At 38.5% G+C, this 27,339-nt stretch overlaps 2 protein-coding genes and 1 long non-coding RNA gene across 6 annotated transcripts; 1 reads left to right on the forward strand and 2 right to left on the reverse strand.

The window, feature by feature from the left end:
- Positions 1-4,832: 4,832 nt before the first annotated feature.
- On the reverse strand, positions 4,833-5,669 carry Tbca (Tubulin binding cofactor A). The gene is made up of 4 exons (XM_090162797.1): positions 5,466-5,669; positions 5,249-5,357; positions 5,092-5,178; positions 4,833-5,022 (listed from the first exon to the last, which is right to left on the reverse strand). Exons 1-4 carry the CDS (start codon positions 5,516-5,518, stop codon positions 4,942-4,944), a joined length of 330 nt encoding a protein of 109 aa, XP_090018923.1. The 5' UTR covers positions 5,519-5,669; the 3' UTR covers positions 4,833-4,941.
- A 123-nt stretch (positions 5,670-5,792) lies between these two features.
- On the reverse strand, positions 5,793-9,837 carry LOC149923201 (OTU domain-containing protein 7B-like). Its single transcript, XM_090162796.1, has 9 exons — positions 9,711-9,837; positions 9,395-9,479; positions 9,091-9,327; positions 8,786-9,031; positions 8,460-8,716; positions 8,305-8,396; positions 8,103-8,233; positions 7,865-8,041; positions 5,793-7,799 (listed from the first exon to the last, which is right to left on the reverse strand). The coding sequence occupies exons 2-9, from the start codon at positions 9,465-9,467 to the stop codon at positions 6,670-6,672; spliced, it is 2,343 nt and encodes a 780-aa protein (XP_090018922.1). The 5' UTR covers positions 9,468-9,479; positions 9,711-9,837; the 3' UTR covers positions 5,793-6,669.
- Positions 9,838-23,730: 13,893 nt separating this feature from the next.
- On the forward strand, positions 23,731-25,747 carry LOC149923202 (uncharacterized). Of its 4 annotated transcripts, none has more exons than XR_016477279.1 (5): positions 23,731-23,988; positions 24,172-24,288; positions 24,361-24,452; positions 24,549-24,665; positions 25,025-25,747. It is a non-coding gene; the product is annotated as an uncharacterized LOC149923202 (long non-coding RNA). The 4 variants fall into 4 exon arrangements; XR_016477281.1 differs by having other exon boundaries at positions 25,052-25,747; XR_016477282.1 differs by having other exon boundaries at positions 24,361-24,779; positions 24,862-25,747.
- The last annotated feature ends 1,592 nt before the right edge of the window (positions 25,748-27,339 follow it).

Genomic DNA, 27,339 nt, shown 5'->3' on the forward strand with positions numbered 1-27,339 from the left:
TTGCACCACCCAAGTCATTTCCGCACAGCATTCCCTCCACCGCTGTCTAGTTGGATGCTCTGCGGTATACACCTGCTCATCGTGGTGGTCATGCTTTTCGGGGTCGTTCTCACACGGTTGCCCAGACTTACCGTCCACCTCATCACTATTCGTCGGCACCACGTCTCCCACCGTCGACACGATTTTCGCGCCCTACTTCTGCACATGCCACACGCCCGGGTGGACTACCACGAGGTCGTCCACCTCCATCGAACACTGCTACCCCGTCTTGTCGCAACTGCGGAATTTCTCACCTACAGGGTCACTGCCCGGCTGCGAATTCTACCTGTTACTCTTGTCAACGCCGGGGCCACTGGGCGAGTTCATGCCGCTCTACTCGGTCTGCGTATGAACTAACTGTCGCCCCATACCATACGCAATATTTTGCTCAAGCCGATCATACTGTTCCCTATACATCATGGGACCCACAAGACGACCAGAGCTCCTCCTTGTGTTCAGATCTTCCAGAGCTCAACTATCAAACTGACTCTCTTACCATTTCTAGTGATCACCTTGCATCCACCAACCTAGCCGATTTTCAAGATCCCACGACACCACCTGACATGCATACCCTCTACCTACACTCTCTCACGAAGACTCTGTTTTGCGATACCACAGTGCAAATCCCACCTGCCGGCATAGAAACCCACAGTGAAGAATGGTATGATACGGTACTTCTGGGAAACTTACCAGTCTCTTTCAAGCTGGACATGGGATCACAAGTAAACATTATACCCAAAACTGTTTACGACTTGTTACCATTCCGACCAGCACTGACTCCGCCTCAATATCGTACCTCGTCCTACTCCGGACACAGTGTACCAATTCTAGGAGTTTTGACGATACACTGTGCCTCACCACTACAATCCTCCGTTTGTAGTTTCTATGTAACACCAGAGCCCACATCTCCCATTCTCGGTGCCGCTGCCACCGTGGCACTTGGATTCATTATCCGGAATCACCCTGCATCCCTCGCAGTGACGGCACCGGTACTGGTACATCACCCAACTTCTGTGAAAACAACCGTACGGGTGGACAACACAACAGCGACCACGGAATTGACAGCACGGGAAATCATAGCGGAATACCAGGATTGCTTTGACACGATTGGAAAACCTCCTGGTGTCCACCACATTCACCTGAAGCCCAACGCCATTCCCTATGCCACAGCAGCCCGGAAAGTACCTCAAGCCTATCACTTCAGGAACTACGTCGAATGGAATCAAACGGCGTCATCGCCCCTGTCTCCGAACCCACTGACTGGGTTCATGGCCTAGTAATAGTCACAAAACCAGATGATTCACTTCGCCTATGTCTGGATCCCCGTGAGTTGAACAAAGCTATAAAAAGACAAACCCATCCTTCTCCAACGGCACAGGAAATCTTTTCTTCTGCGAATGGATCTGCTTTGTTCACGGTGTTAGATGCCAAGAGTGCTTATGGGCAAATAAAGCTCGATGAAACAAGCTCGTACTTATGTACGTTCGCCACACCATTCGGTCGCGACCGTTTTCTACGGCTACCGTACGGCATTTGCACCGCTACGGAATTTTTTCAGAAAGCGATGCAGGACATCTACCCACCACACCTCTTTCCAGACATCAAGATTTCGACAGATGATTTTCTGCTGATCGCACGTACGGCCCAAGACCACTCACCACTTTTGCGTCGTGTTATCGATCGAGCCCGTCACTCAGGCTTAACGTTCAGCTCATCGAAAATGCAGTTGGCGGTGTCCACGGTTAGATACTTAGGACATATCATCACGTCCACTGGGATACATGCGGACCCTAATAAGACCAAGGCGATAGATGCCTTACCATCTCCAATTGATAAACAGGCCCTGCAACGATTTCTGGGCATGGTAAATTTCCTAATCAAGTTTTTACCAGGTCACTCTCAAGAGACTGCCCCCCTCCGTTCACTCCTCAAAAAGGACACTACATTCCATTGGGACAGCAACGCCGAAGTAGCCTTTCAACGAGTCAAGACGTTACTCACCAACGCACCAGTTCTGGCGCTATATGACCCCAAATCCCATAACACTATTTCTGTGGACGCCAGCCCTGTTGGCGTTGGAGCAGTTTTACTGCAAAACAACAAGCCGATTGAGTACACTTCCACCACCTTTAACAGTACTCAACAGCGGTACGCACAAATTGAAAAAGAGTTGGTAGGCATCATTCACTCTTGGGAACATTTTCATTATTATTTTGCGGGTACAAACTTTACAATACAGACGGACCACAAGCTCTTGACGGCCATAATCCACAAACCGCTCAGTCTCTTGTCTCCACGCCTACAACGATTGGTCCTCCGTCTCATGCGCTACAGCTTCACGATGGTGTACGTTCCGGGAACTCATCTTCCAGTGGTGGACAGTTGGACACACTCTCAAGGGCCCCTCAAACGCATATGATGATTGATACACATGAGCTAGAAGGACCATGTGCCGCTGTTCACTCGCTCACGGTACTCTCTCCTTCCAAACGATCCGCTTTTCGGCAAGCAATCGCAGAAGACAACACCTCGCAAACTCTTCTTCAATATACCCGCAACGGATGGCCAAATAATCTAAACAAGCTCCCTCCTTCACTTCGCCCTTTTTGGGCTCTAAAAAAGAACTACACGAGTCTGAAGGACTCCTCTACAGAGGTGATCGCTTGTATGTACCAGACTGTCTTCGTCACGACACAATGACCCAAATCCAAGTGGCGCATCAGGGAGTGAAAGCTTGCCTGGCTAAAGCGAAAATTAACGTATATTTGCCATCTATAACCTCCGACATCACCGAATTTGTTCGCCGCTGCACCATCTGTCGTTCCCGAGATCCTGCCAACTTGCCGCTTCAGATTCTTCCCCACACCACACCAACTTTACCGTGGGAAACTGTCGGGACGGGCCTATTCCATGTGCAACGACAGAATCGCATACTGATAGTAGACTACTACTCCGAATACGTTGAGGTGGCAGAGTTGCCTACCACCGATGCTTCATCCGTAATTAAATTTCTAAACCCTCATTTTTCTCGCCATGGAGCACCGCAAAGACTGGTTTCTGACAACGGCCCACCCTTTCCAACGGATCACATCGACCGCACATTAAAAGCTCGCCAGGATCAGATGGTGCATAACAATCAAGATCGTCGTCACCTCACGCCAGAAACCTTACAAATCGGTCAACAAGTTCTATACTATGCAGGACACCGAACCTGGAATACCAGCAACCATTACCGCACTGGCAGAGCCACCGCATTCCTACCTCATCAAAACCACCGTAGGTAAAATATTATGCCGCACCCGATATCACCTGCGACCACAACCTCTAGACGTAACTCAACCAGAGCCATCGACAGAGCAACTACTATCACCCACATTTACCACAGAATCACATCCAAGGCTCTATCAACATAACAGGCAAACCGTACAGTACGCAGTACCGAAACAAGACATAGTCCCGCATCAAATAATACCAAACACCAAACCAATCAACCAAAGACCCCAGGAAGTCTCGAAATCGCACACTCATACTATCAAAAGGCCACCACCATTAATAACATTACCGCTACAATCATCTCGACATCCGGCTACATTACCCACACCGTTTTCCTCGACAGCACCATTGCCTCAACATATCCATCCAGGGAATTCCCCCTACTCCGATCTTCTCTAACGACAACCACAGTCGGACCCCATGGTATCCGGGAATTCACAGCGCTATCCACCACCCTTTTCTCCAATACTCCGATCACCATTCCCATCATGTGCACCATTCGGACCACAACCCAGCCAGTCGAAACCTTCGCAACCCAGCCAGTCGAAACCTTCGCAACCCAGCCAGTCGAAACCTTCGCAACCCAGCCAGTCGAAACCTTCGCACCCAGCCAGTTGAAACCTTCACAACCAAGCCAAGCGATACCGTCCATTCGCTCCACTCGGGACAGAGTCGTGAAGCCTCCTATTCGGTATGGACAATCGTAAAAAAAAAAATTGATGTAATAGTAACCCGATTAGAATAAACATAATAACACGTGCCCATAGGTGGCGCTATCACTCATCGGAAGTGAAAGAACTAAATGGGAAAAGACGCGTACGAGGCATTGTGTATTATGTAGCCAGACAATAAAGTTCCTTCGTATTTACGTAGCTTGATTAATCATAAAGAACCTATCACAACACTGGTCTTATTCGCCGAAACTTAAATTTTCGATCCCCACCCCTTATTAAACAAATTATATATCTCCCTGGCTTTACCACTTATCGATTACTGTTCCCCAATTTGGACTGCACACCTCATCGAAATCTCATAGGTAACTAGAAAGCTGCCGCCTACAGCCGAGCTTGACGCCAGTTCGCCTTGAACCTTCAGCCAATGAGAGGCCGTAGAGTGGTTCCGCCAAGGATTATCCTCCTTGGATCCGCTACTACTAGGCACAAATTATAATGGTCTCGATCTACATTTCTCAGACTTTTTCACCCTCAATTCTAAATCCACTACTCGAGGTCATACCCTAAAGCTGTCCAAACCTAGGGCCCGTCTGCTACCTGCTTTTCTGGGTGAATTTTTAAAACACCGGTGGGGCCCTTGAATGACTGGAATAACCTGCCCGATGATATGGTCACGCAAAAATCTTACCCTATTTTTAAAAATATATTACTATTTCCAAGTCTGGTCCAATTGCCTAGAAAAGGAAATGTTAGGACCATGTCGCCCTCTATTTTTTTAAATCAGAAACATTTTGAAAATTATTTTTTATTTTTAATTAAATTTAAATGTCAAAAAATAGAAAAAGGAATGGCACTAAACGTTTTATACATTAATTAGAAATCAGATAGTGTAGCACTGTGTAATTACATAGATATATTTGGTTAATAGTTAAAGCTGCTTTCAATAAAAAAAATCCTATACATTTGGAGAAACATCTTCTAATAAAAGTTTTGCAGCCATATAGTCTTCATTTTCTGCTAAATCACTTTCCGTTTCCTGTTAAATAAATATTACTTCAATAAAATTACCAAATATAAGGAATTAGCATTAATAAAAATGATATACCAAAATGTTCTTTAAATCGTTATAAGCCGCGCTTAGTCTTTTTCTACAATCAGGAACCATCATTAAACTTTCTTGTAATACCTCTTGCTATAAGAAAATTTATAATTTTTGAAAAATAGCAATATCAGGGCCAAATACCTCGTGGCTACAATTTTACTTGTTTTCTGATATCATATTCATCTTTTCCCTTATCTTCTTTCATTTTTTCAACCTTTTCTTTCTGTTGTTCAGCCTCTTTTTCATACATTGCTTTCTCTTTAGACAACCTATTTTAGAAGCACATGCACAAATAAAATTATATTTTTCAACTTCTTACCAAATCTAGAGAAAGGAAGAGTTAAATTAATCCCATATAACAAAGTAAAGCAACGAACCTTTTCACTATCCCGTGCTTAATTTTAATCTGCTTTATTCTAGTATCCGCCATTGATGTTAATAAAAGTTTTAGGTTATTTAATTAAATTTAGGTTTGAAAGATGTAAAACTCCCTAAAAACTATAGAATGGAAACAGAAGTGACAGCGGCTGCGGGGGAGGTTACTTTTATGCCTCGGCTGCTCCTTGTTTCAACCACACCTTAGTCACGTGACAAAGGTTATAGTTCACAACTGTCAAACTACACGTGGTTAACGCGCGCACTATAGAAAATCAAAAAAGCTTGTGGGCAAGGGGGTTGCGATTTTGAATTAAACTACAATCAAAGATATTAAAACCAATTTTAATAACATTCATCAATCTACAATTTTTAGACTTTAAAAACAGGCCCCTCCTACCGATCTTTCGCAAAAAAATAACACAAGGTGGGAAGGAGTAGGTTATAACAATTAGTTTTGCTAAAGTTTGTGTGGGATAAATAAATTTTTATCACAAAATACAGCTCGTGGTAGAAAATCCAACAGTTTAAATATATATTGCTTTAAATTATTAAATGGTAAAAGTGAATATAACCAACATTTTTGGTTTTTTTAAATTATCACTAATAAGCTCAAGTGAAATAGAGGCAATGGGCATGATAATTGGCACAGTGAAATGTTATCCACAATTAGTTAAAAGGCACCATTTTTTAATTTTTATGATTTTGTTTTATGCTTTTATACAGGCTGCCTCAAAATAAGCGTGTGCAAGAACTAAAACATTAGGATTTAAATATCAAATTTAGTGAGATATACTTAAATTTTCTAGCTTAATCTTAATTTTTTTCTGGTAAAAGAACTTAAGCACATCAAAAACCTACGAGTTGACTAGTAATACTACTGAAACTACTGACCAAAAAGTATATGAATTAACATAAACTTTTAAATTTGTTTACCCTTAAAAATCTTCCAACAATTGGAATAGTTTAAAATTACAATAAATCTGAGCCTAAACTAAATATCACCAGAACAAGGTCCAGTTAACAATTAACCAATAAAAATAGAAGTAAATATAAAATATTTCTTTTCCTTTTTTTGCACTTTTTTTATGAGAAACGCTCTTAGGTTAAAAAGCTAGTTTCCAGTGGTTTAGTTTGAACCCGTACACCTAACATTTTTAAAATATAATTTCAAAAGCTGTTAAGAAAAAACAAATTAACGTTTTATTACAGAGCTCCCCCTGTGGCTAAAGCTGGAACCAAATTATTTTGAGATGTTGCACTCTCGTCATCGTTGACAGAGATATCAGATCTTTCGGGATTCGTTCTCCTATCACTTCTCGTCTCACGAACATCGTAAAACACTGATTTGGCTAGGTACAGAGATTGATCTTGTTTAACAGAATTTCGGTTACCAACAGGCATTTTAGCTACAGCAGCTAACATATCAGCGTCACTTTCAGTGTAAAAAGCAGAGTTTCCAGATGATATTACAATTCCATCACCGGAATTCCTCATCAGCTTTTTATTTGTAATTTCAGCTTCTTGCGCTTTCTGACTTGAGAAACAGGTTGAGCACAAATAATTTGTAGCCATAGTGCCATACATAACGCATCCAGTGTTGACGCATGGAACTGTGGGGTGAATTACATTCAATTTTCTGTTGTCTAGACCTTGCTTCTGAAAGTTCTTCTTCTCCTTTTCAAACCTTTGTTTAGCTGAACTGAGATAATTTTTGATCATTTCTTCTTGATATTCGTGACGTTTGTCAGTGTGTAGCACAGCTGCTATTAGCCCATCCACATTTTTGGTCGCATCTTCACCAGTTTGGATTTTACAGATTTTCTTATCTTTAGTCAGGGGTAAGGAAGTAGAATCTAAGTCCCCTTTAAATGAAGAGCTACGTCGTGTCAAACTATTGAAATTTTTCTTGATTTTTTTACTCACACTCCGACCTAAGCTACCAAACTGTTTCGCTACGGATTGCAACTGTTTAGCAGCTTTACTTTTAGAATGATTTTGATTGGAGGATCCAGGATTATTTGATAAACTATCTTCAGATTCGAAACTTCCTGTAGCTCTTTTTAATTCATATTCAGAATAGCCATTGGCCAAAGACCCTGTTGTAGACCTATAAGCGTCGGTGGTCAAATCGGCTCTCGTTACCGTGAATAGAGGTATTTCTATAACATCTAAATATTCATTTAGCAAGTTAAGTTTATCCTTTTCTGAAAGCGTTAATTTGGAAATCATCCAAGGATCATTATCGTCAATCCCCCAACGAACATCTTTACCGGGATCAACAGCAAACTGAATAGGAAGTATTTTACGATCTGGATCTGTTAACGGTATCGCGGCTAAATAATATACAAGGACAGAATTAATTTATTTGAAAATTAAATTTTCAATAATAGTTTCATACCGACAGTATGAGGTTCTACAGTAGCGCTGTAGCTACGCTCCATAGCTACCAGGGCAGAAAAATGCGCCGCATCATACGTTAAACATAATGGAGACCTGTGACATTCTGATGGGGTAAAAACCAAAGGGAAATAGATACCACCAAACGGTATTGGAGCAAAGGGTTCGCCAGTAACATCTGAAAAGGCAACGCAATTAAGCAGTTTGCAAAATTTATCTAATGTAAGAGAAAATTATACCTTTCAACATGGTGTCTGCAATAACAATGACTGGCCTCCTTAACACATGAGCTAAAGCTAAAACGTGAATTTCTTCAAGACTTTCGTAAACTTGAGATTGACACTCTTCCTCTAGAACTGTATCTAATCCTCTATTTAAAATCACAGACATGAATTATTATTCCAGAAAAACTATTTCAGTTGACTGAAATGATTTACCCACCCTTTGCCACCAGATGCGTATTCCCCTCTTTGATGTGACCTAGTACGGGGTTCAATAGATGCCATTTGCAAAAGATTTTTCCATTCTTTCAACTATGTGAAGAACAGAATATAAACATTGAGACTAAATCATGAAATTATTATTTTTATATTGACCCATTCATCTTCGCAGTAGACTAAACCAGATTCCTTATTTTGTAAAGTAGTTTGCCAACGCCAACGCCGATAAAAGGCCTCTGTGAAAGTACTCTTAGATAATACCGAATGTAGTGCCCTTCTGAGAGTCAACAGGCGATCGTGAAATCCCCACATGCCCAGAGATGCTGCGTGAAGTAAACAGTTCCCATCACCAGTGGTTGCGAGGGGCCATAATCTTTGGCAAGCACCCATTTCAGCCCACCAATTCAAACGACCTAAGGCAAAAATGTAAAAAAAAATTGCAATTCTAAACTTGATTTGAAGAATAACGCTATTCAAATTACCAGCTTGTTCTAAAGAAACCAATGTAGAAGTTTCTATTAAATCTCTTTCGAGAAACTCCCTGAAATCTTCAGGCTGTGTTGCCAAGTTTGGTAGTGTAAATGTATAAATTGGTGTTTCTAGTAACATATGTGACGGACTACTTTCCCTGCCTTCGGATTTAAAGTCTTGGGCAAATTCACTCCTGGCTTTTGAAACTAAATTGACATTGTCAGTCGCTCTTGATATTCCTCTAGTTAGTTTTTTATCTATTTCAACAAAGACATAATTAATCACACATACCCATTAATGGCAGTAATACGCATACTTGCTCCATCGTCAATTTCAAAAGCATCAGCTTTTAACAAGGGTGGTTTTGACGGGGATGAAAATGACTCGGGACATTTAAATAGTTCTTTTGGTTTTTCCAAATCTTTTAAAATTTCAATATTTTCCACAGGAGTTGGAAGTTGAGACTCAAAATGAAATTGTGTTTCAGGTTCAGAAGAGATTCCTTTCATAATGTAGTAAGCTGATACAGCTTTTTGAAGATCCCAATCATGACCTTAAACAGTATAAATATTGAAGCATATACGGTTTCATCTTTCTCTTGAGAGATCAAAAGTATTAACCTTCTAGTAAGTCTACAGCCAGCCCAGGCTCTGCAGATGTTCGTGCAATGAATTCGGATAAAATTGTATCCATAATTTAAGATATCTGAAAAATATATGGCAATTAAACGGTAAAACAATAAAAATTAGAGGATCATAATTAAGACTAAACATGGAATCATTATCCAAATAGTTTAAGTATGACATTCATGCAAATAATGCGAATCCAAGATTTGAACGTCAACTAGTAAACGTGGCAAAGGCCTAAATACTTGCCATTCCAAACCCTTTAAATTGAATTAATATCGAAAAGGGAATGCAAATTTTTAGTATTTACCTGTATTACTTCTTTAAATATATATCGGCCTTTACTTATTAAAAAGATACGTCATGTTCTAGGCTTTTTAACCTAACTTTGAACTTTCGCATAAGTTGTGGAAAAGGGTACAAACGAAATCCTACTATCGGGCCTGTCTAAAAAAATAGATTAGAATAAATCCGAAAAAAGTTCTATCCTACTATTATGCTAGAGACGCCAAGTGTGCCAGATAAGACGATATTTTTTATATTATTATTAGGAATTAAACTAAGAGATTCTTTAAAAAATTTGTAATTATTAAATAAAAGTTGTTCAATTAAAGGTAAATAAAATGTTTCTTTATTCGAGGCTTATATCGAGAGAATCAAAACTTTACTCGAACCTAAATAAAATAGCAAGGGAATCTAAATACCCTAAGCGTTTTCCATTTGACTGCTCTCAAGCGCTCTAGATGGCTCTGATCCAAGCACGTATATAAGGGGGGGGTTAGGGGGTTTAACCCCCCCCCCCTTAGGACTCGATTCCCTTCTTACGAAAGGAGCGCAACATTAAATGTATTAAAAAACTTCGTTTGATACACGTGCGGAAATGTCATTGTCACTCGTCCCGAGTCTAGCCAGTACTTTAAATTTGCGTTATTGCTAACGAAAAATTTCGCGCTTGCTACGCTCGCGATTTCATCTGGTTGTGTTATAACCCGTGCCCCCCCTTAGACTTTCTATACCTACGTGCTTGCTCTGATCAACATTTTATGTTCCCTTTGCGTGCTCCGATCAAGTTTCCGCATATTCCATTTGCTGCTCTCGGGTGCTCCGATCTCGAGATCGGAGAAACTTTTTGCGTGTTCTTTTTGATTTTTTGACAAAATGGCAGACCAAGAAGCGAAAATTCAAATAACTGGTAGACGAAAAACAACAAAGCGCGGGAATATGATAATGGAATGTTCCATTTGCGGTTTTACTCTAGTCGATTGGGGCGAGAACTATGATGTCAGAGATCGATTCGGAGCTAATCTCTGGAATTTTTTTATATGTCGTCACGAAGACCCTGAAAAGGGGTACAAAAGGTGCTAGATTCGTTAATTTCCACTAGACCGTTTAAAAAATACTGCCCATTTATTATTTTTATTTTAAAGCGTTTATCGAAATTCGAATGGCGTTTTATCATATCCGCGTTTCTTCGTATTTCGAATTTATTCTATCGGTTTTCGTTGCTTCCTTTTCGAATACCTGAATTTTTTATGTCGTACAAATCATGATAGTTTCCTTAATTTCCACGCGACGGTTTTAAATATATTGCCCATTTATTCTATTTATTTGAACGAATTTTGGGTAGTGGTTTTGTCATACAGTCATGCGTTTTTCCAATCCACTACACGGCGATATGGTTTCCAAGAACAGAGATTTCATTCTGTGGCGGTTTATTCGAATTATTTTTCAATACCTATTCCAACCTTTTAGTAAGGGAACTAGACTTCATATTATTTGAGACGGTTTCTAGGTTTATTCGAGATTTATAGTAAGGGAACCTTATAATATATATTCTACTTTCAAAGTGAAGTAAAACCATGAGTTTTAGAGGTTTTCTTAGAATTATAGCTTTACCTATAATATAGATTGCTACACGTGGTATTTTGGGGCGTTGCCATTCTGAGAAATATAATATAATCTTATAAATCCTCTATAAATTCTTGGTAAAACCCATTTATCCTAATCGATTTCTTCGTTTATTTTACACGCATTTATTCTAGCCTTTTCATTGTATATTATCTGCGTAATTTTATTTCTTATTCCTTCGTAGATCACCCTCAGAAGGGGTGACACTTTCGTTATAATAAATGTATTTATCCCTTATATTTTATTAATGCTGCTTTACGGTTAGCAGTGACGTTGCCAGATATTCGTCAAAGCAAGAACGTATATACGTATAAGAACGTTGAACGATCAAATTGGCGCCTGGTGCCATGATGCAATCGGTTACAGAATAACTCCGCCCAAAAAAACCGCGTGCGGCTCGAGCTAAAGGTTATAACCGTTTCCTGTTCAAGCGCGTGCTGCACGCGGATTTTAGGGCGGAGTTATTCTGAAACCGATTAAATCATGGTCCAAGCGATGTCTTTTGTTCAACGTTCTTATACATATATACGTTCTTGGTCAAAGGGAAGGTCAGACTTTGTAAAAGTCGGAGAAGAGTCGAGAATGAGTAAGAATTTAGAACAGTTGAAGGTACACCGAAGGGAGCTAGGACACAAAAATAAACCCTAGATCTACGTCACTGACGGTTAGATAATAATACGGCAGTGGTGACACTGCCCTTAGTGGCAATAGACTAGCGTAACAGACGAACCATCTCTAGAATATACGCGCGTTACAATTTACGGAGAGCTCTTACTTCGAGAGTGAAAATCTACCTATTTTGTAGTAATGGCCCAAAGACTGACGGAAACGAAAACGGGGAGGTCAGAAAAGAAGGATCCCAGATGAGGAAGAATGTGTCGGCGAAGACGTAAGACCACCACGTGTAAGACTAGCTCTGACCCCGATTTTGACGATTTGGGAGAGTTGAACGTTAAAGATCATTGGGCTTCTTCTTCGGAATGCCGTCAAGGTCTTGAAAGTAAAGAATTTTCTACTCTCAAACCTGGAGAGTACATTTACGATGTCATAGTGAATCAGCGATAGCGCTTTGTTTAAAGATTAAGGTTTTGTTTATAGATTCAGGTGTATACTCGTTGTCCGCGAGTGTACAAAGTAACTTCGGGAATGTAGAACAATTCGTTTTAGTCGCGACAAATATTTGATCTCATTGGTTGCTAGGGGTTATTGTTAAATACAAGAAAGCGATAGTCATTTGGGACTAGTCCCCCGACTGATAATCTTCAATTACCGGAGAATTAAGGAAAACGTGAAATATTGATATATTACCGCCAAACCCTTGAGAAAATAGCTAGATGCGCTTTTCCTGATCATACGGGTAATTGGAAATACCACTATCGTACTCAAGTCCCTACTCAATGGAACGTTTATGATTGCAGACAGGAATCGATACCTCTACTTGGAATGCTTATCGCGCCAGATTTTCGTTTCAATGAGGCTGACGGTTTTTTTTTGACACAATTTGCGACGGAGCGCGCGCAAAGAGGATTTTTTCACTCGTAGGCGGGGCCAAAGCCATCAGAGTTATCTTACCATACGTGATACGCCAGGATAAGCATTCCAAGTAAGGTATGGATTCCTGCTGCGGACTATACGAAGTTGCCAATCTCTAATGCATATTTAAATGATCCACTTTACGCCCAATGTATAGCTACATTGATTATATTATTGTTTAAATTATTCTGCCCTGAAATTTCCTCATCTTCAGAAGAACTAGAATCAATAATTTGCGTTTCGAAGTTAGTATTACTTAGGTCACTTTCAGACATGTTTTACTTTTTTATTGCAAAATAATTACAAAAATACGTATTTACAGTATTTCTTACTCAAGGTCCAGTTTTAAGTACATAAATATTCCTACAGGGATATTTACGAGGGCTATTTGGCGCTCGTTTTTTTTTACAAATAACCAGACAATGGTTTATGAGTAAAATATTTCAGAGAAACATACACAACTGTAAAATTTATTAGGGCTGTGTTACAATTATTGTAAGACCCAAATTTTATTTATTTACCTTTTTGTGCTCAGTTCAATGTTTGAGCAAACACCAACAATTAGTACAAATTTGCTACGGGTATATAACAAACCTGTTTTGGATCAATTAATCAAGTTTCCAAAAAAAAAATTGGAACCTACTTAATTAAATTTTAATAGTTTAGAATAACACAGTAACTATACGAACCAGAAGCTACAGATTTTGGGAAAATGTTTACACCAAACTGTTAAATGGGCTCCAAAGTTCGGTGGCAAAAAAAAAGAAAATTGAGCATGCTTTTCATTACCCCCAACCTCTCACTCGGCCTTGGCAGAGGCAACCGTAAATTTCACACTTTACTGACTTCACACACATTTTGCCACGGAACTTTGAAGCCCCTTTAAGGCAACCGATCATAGAACTGTACTCTACTACCCCTAACAATTGTAAGCGAGGAGTGAAATAGTCCCCTAGGAGGGGTTATACAATCACCGTGTCTGTCTGTCCGTCTGTTCTGCATTATCCGTGCAAAGGTTAATCATTGCGTACGCAGTTTCTCGAAATTTCTGCGTTCGCAGTTTCTCGAATGGTTCGTTATTGTAATGTTTATGTGTAGGGTGCGAATGTTGAGTTTATGTAATGACGGTTGTGGGTGTTGAGTCTGTTGTGTTTGTATGAACTTTTTCTTAATGACTTTGGAACGGATCGAGTGCTGTGTGTTATGCAACCTCTCAACGTCCAATGGCAGGGTTTCCACCAATTGTACACGGTATTCGTCTTAGTATCAACTTGCGATTCATTGGCGCCGGCCGGGAATCGAACCCGGGTCTGCCTCGTGCAAGAGACGTACTCTAACCACTCAGCCACCAACGCTTGTTGAGTTGCGGTGTTTTTCTAAAAAACAGCTTTGGCGAATGTCCTTTACAAAGTTATAACGTTAGGTACTATAATTTATTCTACATCATTTTAAATATTTATAAATTATATTAATATTATATTTAATTAAATATTTATAAATTATATTAATCTTATATTTAATTAAATATTTATAAATTATATTAATCTTTTATTTAATTAAATATTTATAAATTATATTAATCTTATATTTAATTAAATATTTTAGTATTTTTATGTAAAATTTGATCGTAATCACGAATTGAACTCGGGTCGCATTGCTACAATGCAGATAGTTCACCGCCGAGCCATTGACTTCCTTAGGGAAAATATTAATGTAAAGGAACCATTATGAGAAGGCGGGTTTTTTTTACTAACGGATGAATACAATATCTGTATATATTGTTTATTGAACTTTGTTTTTTAATTTTTGTGAACTTGTTAAAGTCTAAATATTTTACGTTTGAAAATTTAAAGGTCAAATCTTGTTTTAGCGCAGTCAGCAGATAAAAAGGTTAAAGGGTATAACCCGTTAGTTTTTTGTAATTTATTTCGTTTTTTTTCAGTCTTTTTTTATCTAGCGTATTAGTTTTCAAGGGTAATTCAATTGTGCATTGTTTTAGTACGTCTAACTCGCTGTTGTAACTACTTAATTTATATTATTCTGAATAAATAAAACTCGGTTGTTTCGTCTCAATTATTTTACAATTAAAATTTTATACCGGGCGGGATTACGTTTTTAGTAAATAACTCTGAATTGCGGAGATATCTTTAAGGGACGTCTCGAGAATTTAATACCACTAAGGACAATGCTTCCGAGGAGAGGTATATTTTGGCTTGCTAACTGGTCTTAAATTACCTAAGGCGGCTAGGTGAGTGCATGGTTGGGAAAATTTTAATAAATGTTACGGTGAGGGAGTTCGCTAAATTGTTACGTATGAAATTTTATTTTAACATAGGGAAATAAATCTTAAGATTATTTTTCAGAAGCAGTCGCAATTATTAGACCATAATATTTTATTTGACTTTACCGTGCTTAAAGGGATCCATCACTCACAACAGGGGAAGGCATAGGGGTCACAAAAAAACTGGTTTTGAAGCACACTGCAAGTCTGGATTTTAAGTTACCCGTATGTCTCCCCCTGCTGTGAGTGATGGATCCCTTTAAGAGAATTTCATATGACCTTCATCTACATTTTAGGCTATTTCCTTACGTTCAGAGTGGATATAGGTGTGATAACGCTTACAATTGTTAGTTCGAAAATGACAAGCTATTGTGAAAGTCGCGAATTTTTATTTCTAGCTGCTTTGGTTTTCTACTGTGTTTTAAAGCGCTCTTACAATGTTAGTAAATTGGACAAAAGAGCGCTATTTACATCGTTTTAGTTTTTCCTTAAGCATTGTTTTAGTTGCACTTCGATATTATAATTACAATCTTTCGGTTAAATACTGCCTTTTTACCTCTATAATTAGCACGGATCTAACCTTGGATTAATAATAGTAGTTCCTACCTGGATATATCACTCTAGCGTTCCGCGTTCATTTCCTAATTGTTTGTTACGGGCGGCTCGGTTACGGGTTTCTTGTAGAATGCTACCTGTTATGGGAGTTTCGGAAATTCTCCGTTAACTTCGCCGAAGCGGCACTGTTGTCGCAAAAGTCATTTGCTTTTTCCAAGTTATATATCCAGGTAGGAACTACTATTATTAATCCAAGATCCAGGTCCGGACTGGGACCTAAAACCGGCCCACAAAAACCCTACATTGTCATGCTGGCTAGACGGCCTCACGGTCCTTTGACCACACCGGCCCATCGGGCATTTGCCCGATCTACCCTATGGCCAGTCCGCGCCTGCCAAGATCTAACGGTTCTAACCATGAGTTTTTAGGGGTCTCACAAAATTACAGCCTCTTTACCTAAAGGTTCATTATAGAGGTTTTTTTAGGTTTCGCTAAATAATAGCCTTAATAATTTGAAATTGATATTCAGAAAGTATGTATGATGTTGATTTAACCATGATTAACCAAATAAAAATTTAAAAGTGTAATTTTTGGAACAATATTGCTAAAGAGGTGAAAGATTCTAAAAACTCGAAGAAACAAGCTTTCTCAAATAGAAAATTCCATAGCACCCCGTAAAGTGGAAATTTCAGGCAGAGTTAATTCAACACAAGTGGTAAATGTTTTACAGAACGCTGAAAGCATTCCCGATGTTGTAAACAAACTGATCTGGCAAACGAAATTCCCTAAAAAATACCTTTAACGAAATTAAGTAGGAAATATGTTAAAGCAGCAATCTCCAGCAAAAAGCGTAAGTCATTTAATTGTATATGACACCTGGGAGCAACAAACACAAGGAGAACGCAGCTAGCCTTTAACAACGCTAACTCAGTGTCGTGTACAAATTTCATTGGACGAACCTTTACGCTGAACGTTTTACAGGCGGGGGGGTGAAGACAATTTCCGAATTTTCCCCTTCCGACGGCAGCAGGCGCTAAAGCGTCTAACCAATGAAAACTGTACGCAAGAAAATACACGACTTTTGACGGGTTGCGTTCTCCTTGCGTGGGGTGCTGTGTTTGTTGCTCCTAGATGCCACGAATCTTCTGTAGGACGTGACTGCGCCGAGTGCATGGTATACAAAAACGTATATCACGTACATACATCGGCGGCTCCGACCTCCAGTCTCCAGTCCTCCGACCCAGTGATGTTCCGAGCGATTTCGGGAACGTACTTCCCAGTGGCGTAACTAGGAACTCTGGGGCCGGGGGCCCCCGCGAAAAACGACTCGAGGCCCTTTGAAAAAGCACCGATTTTAATCATAAACGCGCGGGGTCTGCGGGGGCGCTATTTACGCCACTGGTATTTCTTCCAATCACAGAACGTATTTTCGAAGCATTTTTTGGGGAAAAACGTACTTTTCGATTTTCAACTTAAAGAGATAGTCGTATAAGTTAAAATTTTTATTTACCATGGTTTAAAATATTAATTTAAGAGTTGTTTAAAGCATGACTGATACTTCATGGTATTTTTGATTTTATTAAAAACAGTTAAAATTTACATGTAGGACATAACGGACATAATTTAAAAAATTCATACGACTTAGTTATGAAATTGAAAGAGTGTTCTATAAATGAAGATTTGGATTTATGCAGCTTGGATGTAAAAAGTTTATATACGAAAGTACCAGTGGATAAAACTCTTATTATATTGAAGAAAGAACTAGAAGAAGACCTGTCATTAAAAGCCAGAACCACATTAAACATAGATACTATTTTAAAACTTAGTGAAATATGCCTATAGAATACATTTTTTAATTTTAATGGACAATTTTACAAACAAAAGGAAGGCTTAGCAATGAGAAACCCACTTTTAGGCTTTATTGCCAATCTATATATGGAAAAGGTCGAAATCCAAATTATAAACCACCCAGATATCATAAATAACAATCAATTTTGGTATAGATTTATGGATGACATATTATGTTTAAAAAAGAAATCTCTATTGATTGAAAAATTAACTGAAATAGCAAATTCTGTTGATGAAAACATACAATTCACAAATGAATCAGAAATAAACCAAACCCTTTCTTTCTTAGACATAAAAATTAAAAGAGAAAAAAATGATTTCCAACTTTCGATATATCAAAAACCTACACACTCTAAAAATTATTTAAATTACAAGTCATCCCACCCAAATATCATAAAATTAAGCATTCTAAAAAGTCTAAAACACAAAATTGAAACAATATCACATAACCCCATAAAAGATAAAGAAATATATTCAAAACAATTAGAAAATGTGCATACCCAAAAAATCTAATCGAAGATATCTTTAATACACACATAATAAAACAACCTAAAATACCTAAAAATTATGTAAAAGGAATAACAGAAAAAAACAAATATACAATTAAAAAATATAAATATAAATTTAAAAAGTAAAAAATCAGAAACAATACAGTCAATCCTTATCAAGAATAAACCTAAAATAGATAAAAATTACGAAACCGGTATTATATATAAATTAACTTGCGAATGTAAAAAATCTTACATAGGCCAACCTAAAAGAAAGTTTAAAATAAGAAAGGATGAACATAAAAAATGTATAAAAATGGGTGACAAATATAACGGAATTGCAAACCATATATGGGCGACAAAAGGGCATAATATGGATTTTGATAACGGTGATATTGTTTTTAAATAACAACATTATTTTAAAAGAGATTTTAAAGAGGCAGTAGCGATTAAAAATATGGGAGAATTAAATTTAGACAAGGGTAAAATTTGTATTAAAAATTGGGGAGACCAAAAAATTAAATCATAAAAAACTTATTGTATGAGCAATGTTAATCTCTGTATCGAAAATTCCACAATTTGTAATTCAATCTGTAAAATTATTCAGTTTTCAAAATACCGCTTGACGAGGGGTCTCGAACCCGAATGCTTCGGAAACATGTAAATTTTAACTGTTTTTAATAAAATCAAAAATACCATGCTTTAAACAACTATTAAATTAAAGAGATAGTGTCAGAATTTTCTACGCATATGAAGTTTTTTCATCAATTATTTAAAAATAAAGTAAAGAAAAATATAGCTATAAAACATTTGGTATAAATATAAATATTCACGATTAAATTCAAATTTTAAAATAGAAAGATAGCGTAACTTTTTTTATCACATACTGTCTACGTCATAGATAGGTTGATGTTTATTGGTTGCTACTAGAGCGAGCTGGAAATAGAATTTTTAGGGGATTACAGGAGGAAATTTTACTCCCATCGCTTTCTTTTGATCCGAGTTTCCCGCTTTCGCACGCTTTAAGACCCTCATTCGATGGAAAGTAATGGAAAGATAAGCCACTTTTGTTGTTATTATTACTGCAGGAAGGAACTGCACAATACACTGCCACGCCCACGGTCTTCGGTGCTTTCGGTGGCATCTTTCCGTAGAATATAAATATTGTTATAATGACTAAGTATAAGAAATAATGATATAATTTATAAACAATACCTTGTTATCGATTTTTTTTTCAATTTGTACTTTGAAAATAATATTTTTACACGTAGCCGGCTCGTGAAGTCGTGATTCGAACCGCGAGAAGAAAGTCAAAACACGCGCTTACAAATCCTCTACACGATAGTATAAAAAGAGTACTGGAAATTCCCCGCCGCTCGAGCGCGCCGAAATCAAAGATAATCTAGACCAAACTCATGACGTCTACAATCTGTGAAGTTTTGCGCAGCTATTGAAATACCATAATTTTACATTAAAATATAAAACTAAATACTAATTGAAAGTGCTAATATATATATATATTCTGATTCAGGACTTAAAAATCTATCATAACGTGTAAGCCAAAGAACAAAATTTTAAATTAATCTGAGTTGGCACTATCTCTTTAAAGTGTTGGTTGCACGAAATTTTAGCTATGGCTAATTAATGGTTTATTAGAAAGAGCAAACATTTTATAGCAAGTACAGAAAATTTCATCAAAATCGGTTAAGTGGTCTTTGAATTATTATAAAAAGAAGTCGAAATGGTGGAAATCGAGTTTTTCGGCGAATATCCAGAGTTCTAAAATTCTTCTCGGCACCCATGACGTCAGTAAATGCGAAGCGTATTATTGGCTAATTGTCTGTAATACATTTCTTTACATCTGGGATTAAAAGCAGGTTGATTTAACACGTAGTAGAAAACGATATGAAACCATGGACACTATCTCTAACCGGACGGGAAAAGCAGCCTAAAAGAGGTACCCCTCACTGTCCGTTTGCGTCCTACTTCGTATTAGAAATAGTCGGCCGTACTCGATTCGCAGGGCCGTCAAGGTCATTCGGAAGAATGTAAACCCCCATTTCAAACGGAACGTTTTGTCGACCACGTGACGAATTATATGACCTTGACAGCCCGAAACTTTCAAAATTCTTGAACCTCCCCCCTTTACAGAGAGATGGTGGCGGCGGCAGGTGATTTTGTCTGGTGGAAGCTACAGCTTTTCCCGTCCGGTTTGAGATACAGTGTCCATGATGAAACCGAAGGCTCCTTGTAAATTCTTCTTAAAGCGTCGGGCTTATTATCGAAATAAGCCTAATATTATGATTAAAATTTAAAAACCTCTGGTTTGAAAACTTCTACAAGTAAACAGAATCCCTCCACTTCAGCTCCTTCTTTTTTAGGAATAAAACTACATTTTTGATTTACCCCAAATTACCGAAAATTTCAGGATTTTGGGGAGCGAAAAAGGTCAGTTTCGGACTCAAAGTTAATACACTTAGGCTTGGAAATTTGTTTCGACAATGACATTTTTGGAAAGAGAACGTCCTGGGCTTCGAAACAAGCCCGCATTCATTCGTTTTTATTACTATCGATTTTTCGTGCATTCAACACTTGAATACGCTATCTATGAAACAAAATTCTTCCGTTTTTAAACGTCAAAAGATTGAATCCGGCATTGTAACTGCCGAGGTAACTGTTGTCAACAATTACAATGCCCTTGGAAACCGCGGTTGAATGTCGCTTTCAACAGTGGCGGCGCCAGGAATTTTCACCAGGGTAGGCAAACCAAATGGGCACTCGAACCCCCTCCCCCCCCCCTTTTTTTTCAACGAAATGCTTGAATAAAAAATAACTATTAAAACCTTTTAGTATACTTGGTTCTTGGAATAAATTTTACAATGAAAGACTCAAATATCACTTTTTCATTATACATTTTATATAAGGAATTAATGAGATTCGCCTATTGCCTCTTTAAGCGAATTTTATCTCTTGGGAGAATTTTTAAGCCCTTTCTAGATCAATTTATAGGATGATTTGGGGCCCCCTTGAAATTTGAAGGTAGTCAGTGGCCTACCTGGTCTACCCCCTAGTGCCGCAAGAGGAATTCGGATAAAGCCAGCCGCTTTGGTGGTGAAATTAGACCACATTATTTATAAAACTTTCAACGAACCCCAAAAAGTTTAAACGTACTAAATATATGCCAAAAAATATCAAAACGTATTTTCGTATCGTAAATTTTTCCAAACGTACTAAATACGATTAATTAAATCCAAAACGTATTTTTGTACTAAAAATTTGTAAACGTATTAAAAAAGTACAAATGTACCGCTCGGAGTCCGACCTCTGATCCCGGAGACTCAATATTCCTGCGGAGACTGGAGGCTGGGAGACCCCATACTCGCTTCGGAGATTGGAGACGGCCCTAACCGCGGCGGAAAATTGTCGTCTGCCATCTCATTCCTCAATCTGAAGTCGCTGCTTCTCACTCATATAGAAGAGTGAACAATTTAATGATGCGGTAGCTTCAACATACGTCGATGTAAAGAATATCAGAAATTTATAAGATGCGTCTACGACAAAAGTCACATGTTGTTAATTTAAAAAATTTAGACCACCATCCTATAGCTAAGATCGTAAATCACATACTCCAATGGACGCCTAGTGATTGGAAACCAGATCTTGCAGTGAAGAATGGAGACCGGAGACCGAATCTTCCAGTGGAAGCTGGAGACCAGAACTGAATCTTCCAGTGGAGGCGGGAGGACTGGAGACTGGATCTTCCACTTTAGGCGGGAGGACTGGAGACTGGATCTTCTACTTTAGGCTGGAGGACTGGAGACCAGACCGAATCTTCCACTGGAGGCTGGAGGCCTGGAAACCGGAGACTGGATCTTCCAGTGGATGCTGGAGGCCTGGAAACCAGAGACCGAATATTCCAGTGGACGCTGGAGGACTGGAGACCGGAGACCGAATCTTCCAGTGGAGGCTGGAGGCTTGGAGACTGGATCTTCCAGTGGATTATGGAGGACTTTAGACCGTAGACCGAATCTTCCAGTGGAGGCTGGAGGCCTGGAGAAAGGAGACCGAATCTTCCAGTGGAGGCTGGAGGCCTGGAGAAAGGAGACCGAATCTTCCAGTGGAGGCTGGAGGCCTGGAGAAAGGAGACCAAATCTTCCAGTGGAGGCTGGAGGCCTGGAGAAAGGAGACAATATCTTCCAGTGGAGGCTGGAGGCCTGGAGAAAGGAGACCAAATCTTCCAGTGGAGGCTGGAGGCCTGGAGAAAGGAGACCAAATCTTCCAGTGGAGGCTGGAGGCCTGGAGAAAGGAGACCAAATCTTCCAGTGGAGGCTGGATGACAGGAGAAAGGAGACCAAATCTTCCAGTGGAGGCTGGAGGACAGAAGGCTTGAGACCAAAAGTCTTGCCGACCTATAGAATCACTTGGATTGTATGTATTTACCAAACATGAAAAACGAAAGATTAAAAACTCAACGTTTACTTTGTCAAATGGCTATCTTCTACTTTCAAGCCGCTTTGGAGGTAAATTTAATTCCGGTAGAAAATGTCCGCAATGAAGCATTCAAAGGTTTCTTGCCGGAGATTGGGCGCAAAACGCCCGACGTTGTTGGTGAAGAAGTGAGAAGAATATTGGGTACCATTTAGTGTAAGGCGAACTCATTGACCTTCGGAGCCCAACACGATCCCACAGAATTTTACCAGTTACTTCTTCGAATGGAAATTACAGACGATGTACAAACGCAAATGAATGTATGTATTGGCTTACTCACGACTACGAAACGATGGGGGGAAAACGATTTGTTTTCTGGCGTTTTCACGGTAAACTAGATGCTATAGTCAGTTGCAGGCTAAGAAAGACAAAATATATAGTACAGTCGGCGCAAGGATACCTCAGATCGTTTCCGGTCATTCCACCGCGCGAAATTTGAATTTGGCCATTTTACGGTCAAATTCGAATTTTGCTCTTTTTGTCGTCTTTTAGCGCCATCTAGAGACCGAAATTGGAATCTTTATTTTTTAATTTCATAATTGTGGTGGCGAGCAAATTTAAAAGATAAGGCCAGTCGACCGCGCGTAATTTAAATTTGACCACTTTACGGTCAATTTCAAATTTCGTGAGTTTCATCGTTTTTTCGCGCCATCTAGGAACCGAAATAGGAATCTATTTTTTAATTTCATGTTGTCATGAGTTTCATTACTGAATGCAGCTAAAGAAGGTTCGATAATTGAAGCTCAAAATATTTTAAATAGCCCAAGAGGTTTCTATAAAAAGCATGATAAAGGTTTATTGTTAACAGGTAAAGATAAAAATATAATTTTAAACGTCTATAGCTCATTAAGACAACGTTACCCCCAAGAAAGCGTGGTAACTATTTTAAAAGAAACTGCCGATTTAACTGGTAAGACGTAGAAATAAATTTACAAAATTAAATAATTATACATACTATTTTAAATTTAAGAATGATAGGAATGCCTTATCTTTTAAATTTGCTCGCCACCACAATTATGAAATTAAAAAATAAAGATTCCAATTTCGGTCTCTAGATGGCGCTAAAAGACGACAAAAAGAGCAAAATTCGAATTTGACCGTAAAATGGCCAAATTCAAATTTCGCGCGGTGGAATGACCGGAAACGATCTGAGGCATCCTTGCGCCGATTGTACTATATATTTTGTCTTTCTTAGCCTGCAACTCACTATAGTCAGAGAGTGTAAAGTCGCTTCGCTACAGAGAGGCGCCTCTTCCTATCCCCGTAATGTTAAAATTTCGTGGTACGTTTTTTCCCCATGAGAGCGTTGAAGAAGCAGACGACGGTGTTTGCAATTCCCGGACACACGATGGCACTGTAAAATTGCTTATCAAAGAAAAATAAATTTTGCTCTCAATAGGTTAAAGTTGAATTCAGCTCAGTCAGCTGTGATGTTGAATTATTTTAACTATTTAAGTAAAACAGTTGATTTCGTAAGAAATATAAAAGTAAGTTTATTATCAACTGTACTTTTTTAATATATCAAAAGAAATTCGTGGAATCTAAAGTGGAATATTTTATGGGCTGGCCAAGTCTTAATTAAATATACCAAAACCATGGTAGAACATGTGTTTTGAATAGCAGCGGTGAATTAAATATTCTGAAATATAATTAAGAACATTTTCTTTTAGAAGGTTTGGACTTTCAATGGCTTTGCAAATTTCTAAATCTTCGTCAGTGAATTGTCCTTTACCTTGCAAAACCCAATGGTTATCATATTTGGACAATTCTTCATGGTCCAGGAGCTGGTACTTTAAACGAGTCTGTTTAAAATAAAGTCATCCAAATTGTCAATTCAATATGAATCTGATGGCTTTAAGAGGCTATTGACTGATGCAGCTCTGTACGCTGCCTGGTATTGTTGAGGATTTGGATGATCTCAATTGTCTCCTTATTGGCGAATGGAACCAAAGTAGTTTTCTAAAAATCTTTGACTAATTCTTCCAGTTACTAAGAACTTAAAACCAAAATTATCCTTTATATCATTCCTTTCCAATTTTTCTTTCAGCATTGGTATGTGGATGGATTGATCAGTCATTGCTCTCTTACAGTGTGTTTCATTGTTTAATGTCCTGCTATTGCAGCAATCAAAAAGGCCATTCATGTGTAAGAGGAACTCTGCTGTGTATGTGCTTTCAATTGTTAACTCTCCTAATCCCAGTGAACAGGCCATTTGAATTAGAAACACTTTGACTGCAAATTTGGGCAGCTAAACTGACTTTCATGTTAGAAAATGCTGGTAACTTGATATGTTTACGTTTCAGCTTATGTGTGCTTTGAAACTTACCAATTTCTTGGTCTATTTTGAAAAAATGTTCTAGGACTGCCCAAGAAACTAGATTGCCTTCCACTATTATGGGATACCGTTTGAAATTGTTCCTCACACTTTTCAAGAGATGTGGAGGATCAATTTCAATGAATGGCTTTTCCACTGATATCCCCATACTTTTGAACAAATTTTGATTGCCTGTTCCTTGGTCACAGACTACAGCTTTGGCCAATACGTTTTAGGCGAGTTACGCAATCATGAAGCAATATCTTCAAAGTCTGTTCGTGACAAGCATCTTTTGTGAGGAAGTAACCAATTGGTAGTTTGAATTTCAGTTTTATGTCATTCACCATGAACACTAGGGCCTGATTTGCGTACTATTTTGACCTTCCATATGGACCGAAGTCTACGAAACCTTCAATGTTATCGTTTTCATTATTGTCAAAATGTTTAGTTGAATGGCTATAATTATGTTCAGTACAAATATATTTAAATGGAATAGAATTCAATAGATAGTTCTGGGTTTAAATTCATAGGAATTGACTTTATCCACTGTAAAAAAAAATTTCATTTAAAGCTAGTGTTCATCATTGTGAATATTTTATATAAATTATCATTTTCTTCGTTGAATTGATTTTGGAGGGCATAATTTGGCATTTGTAGTGCGGCGTTTACCTTACACCATGTTGTAGTTGTAACATGATCTTCAGGTGCATTTTCATTTGCTACTATTTGAATTAATTATAAATGAACATAAGGCAGTAAGAGACCATGGCGGGATATGTTTTTGCCTTCAGTTTACCTAGGGAAAACCGTGGTTTCATTGGAATTTTCCAAAAAAAATAGTAGGTGTAGCTAATGGTGTAAGCCTGTTTTTGGTTTTGATATTCATAAAACAATCGTCAGTGAAATGAAGCCCGCAAAATACGTGATTAAAGTGTAAGTAATCTGTAGTTTTATTTTGGAGCTTTTCACTGTTTACATTTTGCAGCCACTGCAGAACTATTAAGTTTTAAGAAATGTTAATGTATTAGAATAGGCTTATTAAATTAAAACGCGTATTCACCGGTCTTTATCCCTTGGAAACTTGAAAGAAAAAGACAGACACGTGGTTACCTTTATATTCGATTTACAATTTTTAGCCGAACAAGACATTTCAAAATAAATTAAACTCGCAAAAATACCTAAAACACTTTCTTTTTTGCGTCTTCTCAAACTCTAATCTAACACGCGCCGGAGATACTACTAGCGCCATCAAACGCCCGGGAATTGTGGACATTCTCGGCGAATAAAATCGTACCACGGATTTTTTAAAGAGAGGCGCCTCTCTGTAGCGAAGCGACTTTACACTCTCTGCTATAGTCAACGAACTCTGTCGGAACAGACCACTTATCTAATAAATGGAGAAACTGAAGATTAAATTTGTACAAAAATTACTATCATAAAAGCCAGCCCTAACAGAGTCGTTATGGTTTATTGTCAAAGAAATACCAATATGGATACTAGCTACTTAAAGGGGCTCCAAAGTTCGGTGGCAAAATGTGTGTTAAGTCAGTAAAGTGCGAAATTTACGGTCAACTCTGCCCGCCTCTGCCAAGCGAGTGAGGGGTTGGGGGGAAGGAAAAGCATGCTCAATTTTTTTTTTGCCACCGAACTTTGGAGCTCCTTTAATAACAAATAAAGAAAGGTGTGTTTTAAATAATGAAATGAATGTTTTGACTAAAAAATAATTTCTAAAAATCTGTGTTGTAAGGAAAGGATATCCAGCTAAATTTGGACATTTTATAGCCTTCACAAAAAAGGTGACTGTTGGATTTGCTATGATGACGCTTTCGTTACGATGGAAAAGGAATTTATATTAAAAAAAACAATTTTATGAAATTGCAGTCTGATCTACAACGGCTTGGAAACTTCAAAAGGTTTTTTTTAAAATAACTGCATGAGTTTGCAAATATACAGATCACGGGCTGGGTATTTTATCATAAGATTAAGACTACAACGTTAAAGGCTTCGTTGCAAATAAAAAAAAAATATCAATTCCCCCTGATGCGTGTAAAAGTTAAATTGGAAATGAAGTTTTAATATTAATAAACAGTTAGGCTAATACCCTTGGTACCACTTGACTCCCAAGTCAGTTAGCGACCTTTAATGTTATTTAGGTGGACCGGGTAAACTGCGTAGGAGGGTGGTAGCAAGCCCTTCGTGCCACGGGAACCAAAACATACAGTGGAAGGCCGCCACCCATCCATCCCGTCCCTCCCGTCCCTCCGAGGTGGCGCTGGTGGTGCTAGTGGTTAGAGGCCTGCGCCGATTTGATATGGGTCGGCGGCGGCGTTTGATACAAAATATACCGGCGGCGTTTGATACAAAATATACCGGCGGCGGCGTCTTCGGCTTGGCCAAAATGACCAGCGGCGCCAGCGTACGCCGGCGTTTGTATAAATTTTAGAGCTATTTCTTGTAGCGACAGTTTAAAAAACACGTGACCAGAAGGGCACGGGCAAATACCAACTCGTACTAGTCCTTCCAT

The sequence above is a fragment of the Leiobunum rupestre genome, chromosome 11 (genome assembly GCF_980474605.1).
Source record: "Leiobunum rupestre chromosome 11, qqLeiRupe1.1.hap1, whole genome shotgun sequence".
NCBI classification, from domain to species: Eukaryota; Metazoa; Arthropoda; class Arachnida; order Opiliones; family Sclerosomatidae; genus Leiobunum; species Leiobunum rupestre.